This window comes from Didymella exigua (assembly GCF_010094145.1).
Source record: "Didymella exigua CBS 183.55 unplaced genomic scaffold M421scaffold_67, whole genome shotgun sequence".
NCBI lineage: Eukaryota > Fungi > Ascomycota > Dothideomycetes > Pleosporales > Didymellaceae > Didymella > Didymella exigua.
The window spans coordinates 73,193-84,559 of NW_022984841.1; the positions used below are offsets into that span (position 1 = coordinate 73,193).

Consider the following 11,367-nt stretch of genomic DNA (forward strand, 5'->3'; position numbering starts at 1 on the left):
GCTAGAATCCATGTATTATTGATAAGGTTTTGGGGGGTACCCACGAAGGACGTTGGAGTATACCCATTCCGCCAGCCTATGTAGGCCTAGAGAGCAAGCTGCAGTCTCCCTTTGTGTTAAAGCAATAGGTCGTAATGTTGTTAAGATATACTGTAAAGTGCGGAGTTGTGTTAGTCTTGGCAGATTTTAACTAGTTTGGTGATATGACTAGCTCAGTGATAGAGTACGTTATGTAATATAATAGATAAGTTATTATAACGTGTTTCACAAGCGAGCGCCGCACCCAACTGAGCGCCGCACTTTCAACAACAGAACACCTGCGCAGCGCTATATCACAACACAACACAAATAAATAATTATTTGCAGGCCTAGATAGTATTATTTAGAAGCTTTACTATTATCTACATCCTCTATTTCTACCTTGCAAGTGTAGGAATTATGTCTAATCTTACTGTAACACCTACAGCGTTGTCTAACACACACCCTCTTTGCAGGCATCTTACCCTTACTATAACCTCTACCCTCCTTTTTAGTAATTAAGTTAGCTACTTTACTAACTATAAGGGTCTCCTCTACGTGTATATATTATTACTTATAGGTCTTGTACTTTATAGACGCTTCTACAGTGTCTTAAAGGTAGCCTATTTCCTCCTACATTAACACTATATTATAAGCTATCTGCTAAGCACTCTTTACTAACTATTTAACCTACTTATCTAACAAACTTGCTAGAGACCCTTAATAGATTTAAATCTACTTTTAAATTAGAGTTAACTGCTCCTCTACTTTGTAAGTAGTGTGTGGTGTCTTTAGCTCCTAGGCAATATTGCTAGGTTTTAGTGGCGTTAGCGTGCACAGGCGCACATTAAGCTTTAATAACACCACCTCTAGGTTGTGTAGGACTAGCCCAGCACCTCTAAAGCCTGCGTGAACGTTCTCTCTAGTAAATGCCTTACTAAACACTAATTTAAAGGCTAGCAGGAAGGTTTCCTTATTAATATAGTAGATGTGACTGCGTGCTAAGGCTAAAACCTTGTTGCTATACAGGCGCTTTAGTGGCAAGAAGCAGGCGACGTTAAGTGGCTGCAACAGGTGCAACAAGTGCAGGGGCATACAGAGAGTGATTATCTTCTTCTCTCTGCAGAGATCTTAGAAAGCTACTAAGTAGTGGCTCTTATAGCTGTTAATAATAAGTAGCTAGTAGACCCTAACTAGCTTTGTATGCGTATTAAAGTAGTAGAGCAAGGCAAGTGCTAGATTATTATTAGTCTAGCTAGTAGGACTAATATTAATAACCTAGTCCTGTAGAAGGTCCTTAGTAAACTAGTTAGAGATAAGAACCTTGCCTGTAAGGATAAGGAATAGTAGGATAACCTTCCCTATTAACCTAACGCCTTATACTAGGGTAACCTACTTACAATTACTAGGTTAGATCTTCTTCTACTTCCTAGGCTTCTCTAAGCCTATTACTACTAGCTATAACAAGATCTTGCCTATTAGGAAGCTAGACTTATTAAAGTTGTACACATCCTTGTCTATAATACTATACTTCGCCTTTATAGACTAAACAAGCGTGAACTAGGGCTAGATAACTGCTAGGTCCTCGCAGGCAGCCTGCTGGCGATTGTATGGGCGGGTCTACCGCTTCTAGAGCTCTGGTGTACGCTTTACTAAGTTGTCAACCTAGTTCTTGCTAACAGGCTTTGCACCGCACTCTCTTAGCAGTTTATCTGCTATATCTTGTACGTCTGCCTTTAAGGAGGGTAGGCCACGCGCAGATTCCTTAAGTATACGTAGTATAACTGCCTCCTCTTCTAGCTTTATAAGGCGCTTTGCATTTAGCTTGTAGTTGCGTTAAGAGCGTGTTCTGTTGTGTTAGTATTAGATTGTTTATTTAGGCACTTTATAGACTTTCTTAGCACGTTAGATACTTTAAATTTAGTTTCTTAAGATATTAGATATAGCAAGCTGTACATCAGCTTTAGTATAGAGTGTAGGAGCTTGTTGTGGTTGAGACATTACGCGCTGTTGTTGCGCCGGCGTTCTGGCAGCGAGAGTGCGGCGCTCGGTTGGGTGCGGCGCTCGGTTGGGTGCGGCGCCCGCTTGTGAAACACGTTATTTGTAAAGTTATAAGACTTTGTTCTTATAATCTTTCTCTAGCATATTTCCTTCTTAAGTATAGCGCCATGCTTATCTAAGCATTGTTATTGTAATCTCCTAGAAGAGAGGATTAGAATGGTGTGCTTACAAAGCCTATATCTCCTCTTGTTCTTAAGATATGCTGTTCTCTATTTTTAGTAACTAGAAATGTTCTAGACCCTCTGCTTATAAATAGAGTAGCCTACTCTGTAAGATGCTGACGTATATAATTACGCATGCACCTATATAATCTTGCTTATATATGCAGCAATACTAAGCATAGATTACTAATTAGACCTACCTAGAGGAGTCTAGAACGTTCTGCTTAGAAATACAGACAGCGGAGAAGAAGCATAAATACCTCTAGCTCTCCCCCCTCTGTTTGCTCTGAACCTAGCCTAGGAATCTCTACCTAGTATCTAATATAATAACTTGTCTATTATATTACATAACCCTACCTTACCTCTATTAGGCTATACACTTCCTATTTAGACAAAGCTAGTCTAGATTTGTCTAGGTCCTTCTAGACTAGGAAGAAAGTAGTCTAGTCCTTCCCCTACTTTCTTTACATAGGGCTTGTTCCTACTAACGCGTAGGTAGTGTTAGATCGCCTTAAAGTGCAGCTGCATACCCTACTAGCAGTACCTCTACCTAAAACGCTGTAGCAATCTAAGACGCTAAGCAATACACACAAGTTTAGGTCTTAATCTAAGCTTATAAGCAACTCCTTCTAATAATTACTAAGTATAGTGCAAGAGGGGTTCTTAAAGCTTGTAAAAGGGGCTAAAGAGATGCTGCACAAAAACGTCCTTATTAAGGCCTGTGTGCAAGAGCTTAAAGAGTAATTAGTAGTAATAACTAAGAGAAAATTGCGTAAGAGAAAGTAGATTTAGTATAGTAGCACACTTGAGTATAGCCTAGCAGCATCACAGGTAGCTGCTAAGGCGTGTGTAGCAGCTTAGCTATCTAAGAAGACTTAGGGTAGAGGTAGTTAACTAGGAGCTTAGTTAACTGTTTAGCGCTGTAGGAACTACAGCAAGACTATACACAACGCACAAATATGCTAGGAGGGTATAGAAATATCTTCTAAATCTAATACAAGCACACAGTATACTAGGTTACTATTTAATAGTAAGTAGTTGTAGTTGCAGTAACTTGTGTTAGTTGTGCTAAGAGAAAATGGCTGGTTTAGTGATATGGCTGGCTTGGTGATAATCTACGTTATATAGCACTCTTAAACCCTACAGAACACCCTAGAATTTAGGTTGCAATTAAAGCTTATTTGAGAGAGGATTTAATAACATAGTAATAGCTCTCTAACTTTAATAGTTAATGCTCTTAATTAGCTTACTAAGGGCGTAACGTGGTTCACAAGCGAGTCGCCCACCCAAGTGAGTCGCCCACTAAACACCCGCGCCCCGCTGTAAGGAGCTGGCCTCTGCGGGCTATTTGCAAGTATGAATCAAATGGATTTGTTGAGGAGTGGCTGCAGGCGGAGGTCTGCAGACTTTTATGTCCTCTGTGCAGAGGTTACACAATTAGTCAAGATTGGGACCTCCTGACTGGGGGTACGGCTGGGCAGGCACCTCCTCTCGGAGGTTGGCCGAGGCCAGCGAGCGCCGAGGCGCTACCATCAGGCCTAGCCCGTTACAGTACCCCCCCACTTGTCGCGTTGTTTATAACGCGTCCCTAGGTTAAAACACCAAATCTAGTCGCGCCGCCCACTACTCTGCTAACCAGCTTGTCTCCAACATCATACCACGAGCCGCTGTCCCCTGCCCCACCACAACTGTTCTGCCGCCCATTATGGCTCCTAAGACCCCATCCAAGCCTTGCCAGGGCAAGGTGAGTGTCGTGGTGCTTTTTGCTGATTGCAATTTCACTAAGACCCCCGCGTAGCGTCCCCTATCTAGGTCTCCCTCTATTGCACGCCTGTCTAAGAGGCTAATTAGGCCTAATAATATTGTTATAGACAAAGAAGAGGTTAACATAATACTTGTCTCTAATAACAAGGACAATATTAAGGAAGTCTCTAATAAGGCTAAGTAGTCTCCCTGTACTGCGCGCGCCCTTAGGTTTGCTAACCTAGAGGTTTACACTAGCTGCGCTTTAGAGGGTTTTGCCTGCACATTCTCTAGGGATGCTTGCAAGAGGGGCGCTAAGGTTTACAAGTCTACTTACAACATATGTGCTTAGAAGTAGACTACTTATATTAAGGTAAAGTTGCTGTAGTTCCCCTTTTACAGTGTGCTAACATTAGGCAGCTGCCCTACAAGACCTTTAGTACTTTAGTAAAGTATAAGGTAGCTTCTTGTGTCTCTAAGAAGCTGTTGCACCTCCTTAAGTACTCTGCGCCTGTTAGGCCAGCGCTAGAAAAGCGCATAAACCTCCCCAAGCACGCTAAGTTAGACTCTTACCCTTATTCTAGTTGTAGTAGCGTCACTAGTTACAACCTTAAGTAGTCTGACTATAAGGAGGAGATTAACGCTATACTTGCCTGTCCTTGCCTAGAGGTTAAGTTTGCTAAGCGTACTACTCTAGCTTGTGAGGAGATCCTTTAATAGTAGAAGTAGATTATAAGTATTTCCCTAGGCTTTGTTCCTTTGTGCTTATAGTTCTATAGCTTCTATATCTGTTGTCTCTTTATGTGCACGTTCTTAACCTTAGAGCGTCCTTCCACGAGCGTGTTGGCATGGCGGCTCCTGTGACCACTTCCGCCAACATCATGGCCCAGCTCTAACTGGAGGCAGAGGCCCTAGTTGCGAAGGAGAAGGAGCGTCTTTAGGACGAGGATAATAGGGTTCTTTAAGGCGCCCCTCTTAGGTTAGCTATTAGCGTTTAGAGTTTCTTTTTTACTTTTTTTTTAATAAATAATACCTAGCTGCAGCCCTCCTAGATACTCTAAAGTTAGAGTAGCTACTTCTAGAGTAGCTTCTTAAATAGACTATTGTTTATTTTTACATTCCCTCCCTCCTTTATGCGTGCCCTAATAGTAGCCTACAGTCTTCCTCTTCCTCTTCTCTAACACTATGTTTAAGGTGTTAGCTTATATATAAACTCCTATAAGGGGTTTGCAATAGAAATTAGCAGGTAAGTTACTATTCTTGTCTCTGTAGTTTACAGAGAACACTACCTAGTTGTCTAGGGCCTCTAAGTCCTTGCATGTCGCTGCTGGTTCCTACGTTGCTTTTGCATAGCCGCGCCACTTCACAAGATACAAACAGTCACAACTACTAGTCCCTGTTACTTGTTCTGCGTTAATTTGTTTAACCTCCTATTCCTCTGCTAACAACCTGTTATTGTTTACAACTATAAGCAGGCCTAGCTGTTAGTTATTGTTAGTTTAGCCATGCAGAGGGTTCTAGGGGTATAGGCGTAGCCACTTAATATAAAAAACAGGGTAGATGTTCCCTTTAACGTCAAGTTTAACGTTGTGAGGAGACACTACCTCTATAACAGTAAACTTCTAGTTCTTCTAGTCTAGTTTCTAGCTTTCCCTGTTGTTAGAGAAGTGAGTACCTAGTTTAAGCTATACCTTGTTACCTACCTGCAACTAGGGAGCCTCTTTGCAGTGCTTGTTAGCCTGTAGTTCTTGTGCTTATTAAGCTTCTGCTATCTTAGATTATGCAAAGCTAAATGTCTTAACAAACTTCTTAGTCATAGTAACAGCTACTTTACCTAGAGACCTTGCGTAGTAGTGTAACAGCTCTGCTGTTAGGTCTAGGTCCTCCTAGACAACATCTACATTGTACCTGTGTTGTAAGAAGAAGGGACTTACGCCTGTAGATGCAGCAATTCTCTCTTTAATTGCGATTTAGGCAATAGGTACCTATTAGGCCTAGTCTTTCTGCGACTAGTTGGTGTAAGCGCAGAGGTAGGCTTCTACTACAGAGTTCATGCGTTTAGTGCTCCTATTAGTTTGTAGGTAAAACGCAGTTAATAACCTCTGTGTAATCTTTAGCATGCAACACATAACTGTCTAGAAGTTGCTTAAGAACTAAGATCCTTAGTCTAATATAATAGTGTTAGGGAGCTAGTAGTGTACTACTACATGTGTAAGAAACACTTTTACTACTATGTTAACCTATAAGCTAGGTAGTAGAATAAAGGTTACGTCCTTAGAAAGATAATCTGTAACTACTATAAGGTTCTAGTTACCCTTACTTTCTAGAAGGTCTGTAATAAAGTCTATAGAGATTTCCTTCTAGATCCTTTTAGGTATTAGGAGTAGCTTTAGTAATCCTTATTTTAGTTCTCTCTATAGCTTTATACGTCTACAGATGTTGCAGTTCTCTACGTACCTCTACAATGCTAATAACATCCCAGGCTAGAAGTATAAGTAGGACAATATTAAGTACATGTTGCCTCTACCTAGGTAACCTATAATAGGCAAGTAGTAGATCTTATTAATAATCTGTCCTCTTAGGACTTCTAAATTAGGTACCTATTTCTGCTTACAGTAGCGCAGTTGCCCTAGATTATTAACTAAATATTCTGCAAGCAAGACTTTAAGACCTAGTTATAGAGGGAACTTCTACGCGCTAGACAAGATTATGTCTCTTGCTAGTTAGTAGGTATTATCTACTGTAGCTGTAGTTGCCTACAGTTGCTCCTGTGTGTTAATGTTATTGTAAGGTTTATCTTCTTAGTAGCTATTACTTGTCTAGACTTCTTGTCTACAGGCGTGTGTTGTAACAGAGTAGATACTAGGTAGTTTAGCTATAGTTAACTGTGCTAGTTAGAGGCCTTCTGCGCACTAGAGGGATATAGGGCAAATTTTTGCTAAGAATGCTACTGTAGCACCTGCTTCCCCCTTATTATAAGTAGGTTTTTGTACCTAAGCAAATAGTTTTAGTAACTAGAATTTTTATATTTGCGTTTAATTATTACCTGTTAGAGGTAGCAAGTCCTCTTTGCGTCTAGACAAGGCATTAGCCTAGCTATTAACTTTTCTAGGATAGTACACAAATGTTAGATTAAACTAGCTTAACAAGCTTAACTACCTAACATGCCTTTCTAACAGCAACCTTGTTTTGCAGAAGTACTCTAGATTCTTATAGTTAGTAACAACTATAAAGTGTTTCACAGATCTTAGCTTAGTGCTCTATTCCTAGAGGCACTTAATAACTACTAGCATCTCCTTGTTGTAGATAGTATAGTTCACCTTAGCCTTTGTGTTTTTTGTAGAGAAGTATGCAACAGTCTGCAGGACGCTATCAGTCCTATACTGCAACAGTACTCCCCTAGTGGCCTATCTAGAGGCGTCGCACTCTAGGATTGTCTTTAGGTCCTTATTAAAGTTTAACAGCGCAGGTTCTGCAATAAATACTATCTTTATAGCCTTAAAGGCTAATTATTAAGGCTTCCCCTACTTAAACACTAAATTCTTCCCTATTAACTAAGTTAGTAGTTCTACTATTAAGGAGAAGTTACTAATAAACTATTAATAGAAGTTAGCAAACCCTAGGAAGCTCTATATCCCTTTTACTAATTTTAGGGGTTCCTAGGCCTTAATAGTAGTAACTTTTCCTAGATCTATCTAGATCCCCTTACCTACTTTAATAATAAAGCTAAGGTACTTAGTCTTCTTAATAGAGAACTTATACTTCTTAATATCTAAGTAGAGGCCTGTGTTACCTAACTTCTAAATAATGTCCTTAACTTTAGCTTTGTATTCTACTTATAACCTACTTAAGTAGATAAGCATATTGTCTATGTACACAGAACACTATTTATCTAGATCTTCCTGTAGTACCTAATTAATATACTGTTAAAAGGTACTAGGGGTGTTAGTAAGTCTAAAGGGGGTTATAAGCTACTTATATAGTCTAAACCTTATCTAGAAGGCTATTTTCTACTTATTACCTTTAGTAATATAAATTTTATAGAATGCTTAGATTATATTAACTTTAGTAAACTATTTAGCCTTTAAGATTTGTAATAGGGTTTTGTAGATTAGTAGTAGGGGGTACTAGTCTTTTTTTATAATTATATTAAGTGCCTAGTAGTTAACGCAAAATTAGAGACCTCTGCCAGGTTTCTAGGCAAATAGCACTAGCGCTGAGGCGCTAGATTTGCTCACACAAATGAAGCCTCTGTCTAGGTAGCTAGTTAGTTGTTAGTAGAGGACTAAGAGTTCTTCTCTTAACATGCTGTATAGGGGTCCCTAAGGGATTATTGCTAGTTTGCTGTCCTGCTTAATAAGCTTAATAGTATGGTTAACGTCTGCTCCTCTGTGTAGAGCTAGTTTGTCTGCTTCTTCCTTTATAAACGTCTAGAACTCCTCCTTTAGGTAGTTAGGGAGGAGGACATAAGGGTCCCTAGAGGCCTTTTTTTTTAAGGCTTTCTGTATGTCTGCTATAGAAGTAGAGAAGATTTCTATTAAAGAATCTTTCTTTAACTACTTTTGTAGTGCCCTATACAGCTCTAGGCTAACCTACTGTAGTACTAGCTCTAGTCTGATGCCTTCTTTGCTCTGCACCCTTGTTATAGACAAGTAGATGAATAGTGACTTCTTAGCTAGCGCTAGGGTTACTTTGTGCTTATCTATCTACAGGCAGCCTAAGATTAGGTTGTATTTACGTTCTCCTTTAAGGACGTACATAAACATCTGTTTAACATAGCTGTTAATATTAATCCTTATCCTAACTGCTTTCTTCAGCCAGGTTATCTTGCTAGCCACGCTAATAACTTGTTTCCTTAGTATAGAGATGTGCCTAAGGTTATTTTGTGTTATAAAGCTTAAAGAGATAATTCTATAAGTTAAGCACCTAGTATTAATTAGTGTGTGTGCTATAGTCTTGTTGTCTATTAAAATATACAACAAGATAGGTTTGCTATCTAGCTATTGCTAATAGAACTACTAGAATAACTTGCTATCCTAGTTAACCTTACTAATTAACCCCTGTCCGCAACTTAGGACAGGAGGTTCTAGTTTTCTAAATTAGAATTGTTCAAGTCTAAGTATTCCTCCACACTGTTCGTCGTGGCAGCTGCGCTGACCTGTACAGTACCTAGTCGTCTAGCTGGGGCTAGCTTGCATTAGTTAACGTAGTGGCCATCTCTGCCACACTAGAGGCACTAGTTGTTAGCCCTTCGCCTGTTAAGGACCTCTTGTGGTTTCTATTTAGCTTGTTTATGTTTGTTGTTATTATTATTATTATCTACGCGCGCAGCATAGACTTTTGTAGGTTCCTAGTCTATCTTATTATTGTCCTTCCTTCTAGGTTGTTGTTTAAACAACATATTGTAGGTATAAGTCTTAACTTACCTTAGGTTAGTCTCTACTTTTAAGACTTGTGCTATAAGGGTCTAAAGTTCCTATTCTTTAAGGACTTCTACAGATACTATCTTGTCCTAAAGGTTACTATAGATAGTAGATATATACCTTATCTTAAGGTTCTATTTATTTTCTTCTTCTCTAGTATTAAAGGCTAGCTAGACAAACTCTGTGTTAAAGGCTTTAAGGCTTTATCTGTTTTTCTTTATTATAATTATCTATAGCTTCTAACAAGATCTTTCTTTAAACTAGGTGTCTTAGTATTATTTATTAAGGAAGCTCTAGAATTCTGTAGTTAATCCTAGCGTGCACGGCCTCGTTGTGCACCGCGGCGCGTAATGCACCAACATCAACATTGACGCGTACTTTGTACCCCCCTATAACTCAACACCACGATGCCGCTGGAAGAAGCCCTTGCAGAGCTAAATACTTTAGGCCCTACTAAAGACTTTTTGTACAGAAAGCTTGCTAAAAAACACAGTTGTTGTCACACAACATTAATCTGCAGGCACAAGGGTAAATGCGCGTCGCGTAAAGCTAAGGCAGAACACTAGATAGTTCTCTACCCACACAATAAAGTAGAGGTTGTGCAGTACATCAAATCGCTCACAGAGAGACACCTCATGCCTACAAGAAAGATTCTTGTCAGAATAATCAAGTCGTTGTGCAAGTGGGAGCCCTCCAATCAATAGGTCACGTGCTTCCTTCATCACTACCCTGACGACCTTCTCACAGCCTGGAGCGCGCCTATGGAAAAGCAGCGCCACAACGCTGCTTCATACGATTCCTTTCGCTCATACTTTGATCTGCTGCACAGTACCATTAAGCAGCATTCAATACAGCCAGAGAACACGTACAATATAGATAAGAAGGGATTCATGATTGGAGTGATGAGCAAGGGCGTCAGAATCTTCAATAAGCAGCTCTTTAGACTCTGGAAATACAAGCTAGCATCTCATGATAGCAACAGGAAGTGGGTGACAGTGGTAGGAGCAGTAGGAGCTGATGGTTTTACGTTGCCGCCCGCAGTTATTTATCCTTCATTGTCTCTCCAGATGCAAGAGAGCTGGGTGCAGCGCGTTAAGGCCAAAAAACACGATATACACTTCAGTACCTCAGTAAATGGCTGGACGAACGATGCTCTTGGTGTTGCCTGGCTCAAGCAAGTGTTTGATCGCCATACAAGAGTGAGGGCGCGAGGGAAGTACAGACTCTTGATCCTTGATGGCCACGGCAGCCACGTCACGCAGGCCTTTATTGAATACGCTCATGCCAACAAGATTCTGCTACTTATATTCCCTCCGCATGCTACTCACGCGCTTCAGCCGCTTGATGTGGCGTGCTACAGGCCGTTGGCGCAGCACTACTCTGATGAGCTCCTTCATCGCGGCCACACCACCGAGGGGTGGGTACCTGTGGCTCAGGCTGACTTCTTCCCGCTTTTTTGGGCAGCGTAGAAGAAGACCTTCACTAAAGACCTTGTTGTACAGGCCTTCAAGTGCACTGGGATTCACCCACCAGATGCTGACGTCGTGCTCAAGAAGTTCAGAAACCCAACACCAAAGTCGCCCAGCACGACCCCAGAGCCTACTTAGCTTCAGCCTGCACCAGAATCACCTAGTTAGCGCAAGACGTCGCGGCTTCTCAAGCGTGCAAGAGAAGATAATGTACCTAGTGCTGCTGAGGCAGTTGATCAAGCCCTTCACCAACTCCACGTGCGATTAGAGATCTCAGAGGCTAGGGTTGACGGCCTAGAAGAGGCTCTAAAGGCTAATAAGAATAAGAAGAGGAAGTGGAAGGTACTACCTTTGCAACCTATTAATAGTAATAAGGGTGGTGGTGTGGTTCTCTAGAGTCCTTCACGCATTAAGCGCGCAAAGCAAGAACTCTAGGCAAAAGAGGACCTTAAGCGCGCTGCAGAGGCAGCAAAAGCTACTAAGAAGGAGCTT

At 40.8% G+C, this 11,367-nt stretch overlaps 2 protein-coding genes across 2 annotated transcripts; both read left to right on the forward strand.

The window, feature by feature from the left end:
* Nucleotides 1-9,808: 9,808 nt before the first annotated feature.
* Nucleotides 9,809-10,031, forward strand: M421DRAFT_426814 (uncharacterized protein). The gene has a single exon (XM_033594504.1). The coding sequence runs from the start codon at nt 9,814-9,816 to the stop codon at nt 9,970-9,972; it is 159 nt and encodes a 52-aa protein (XP_033442824.1). The 5' UTR covers nt 9,809-9,813; the 3' UTR covers nt 9,973-10,031.
* Nucleotides 10,032-10,131: 100 nt separating this feature from the next.
* Nucleotides 10,132-10,296, forward strand: M421DRAFT_49070 (uncharacterized protein; the record flags this gene model as incomplete). The annotated part of the gene is made up of 1 exon (XM_033594765.1): nt 10,132-10,296. A coding segment is annotated over one exon (165 nt), but the record flags the coding sequence as incomplete, so codon positions are not given.
* Between the last annotated feature and the right edge of the window lie 1,071 nt (nt 10,297-11,367).

Excerpts from the sequence above, each read along its gene's own strand:
- M421DRAFT_426814 (XM_033594504.1), top strand. The coding sequence starts at position 9,814 with ATGCCGCTGGAAGAAGCCCTTGCAGAGCTAAATACTTTAGGCCCTACT.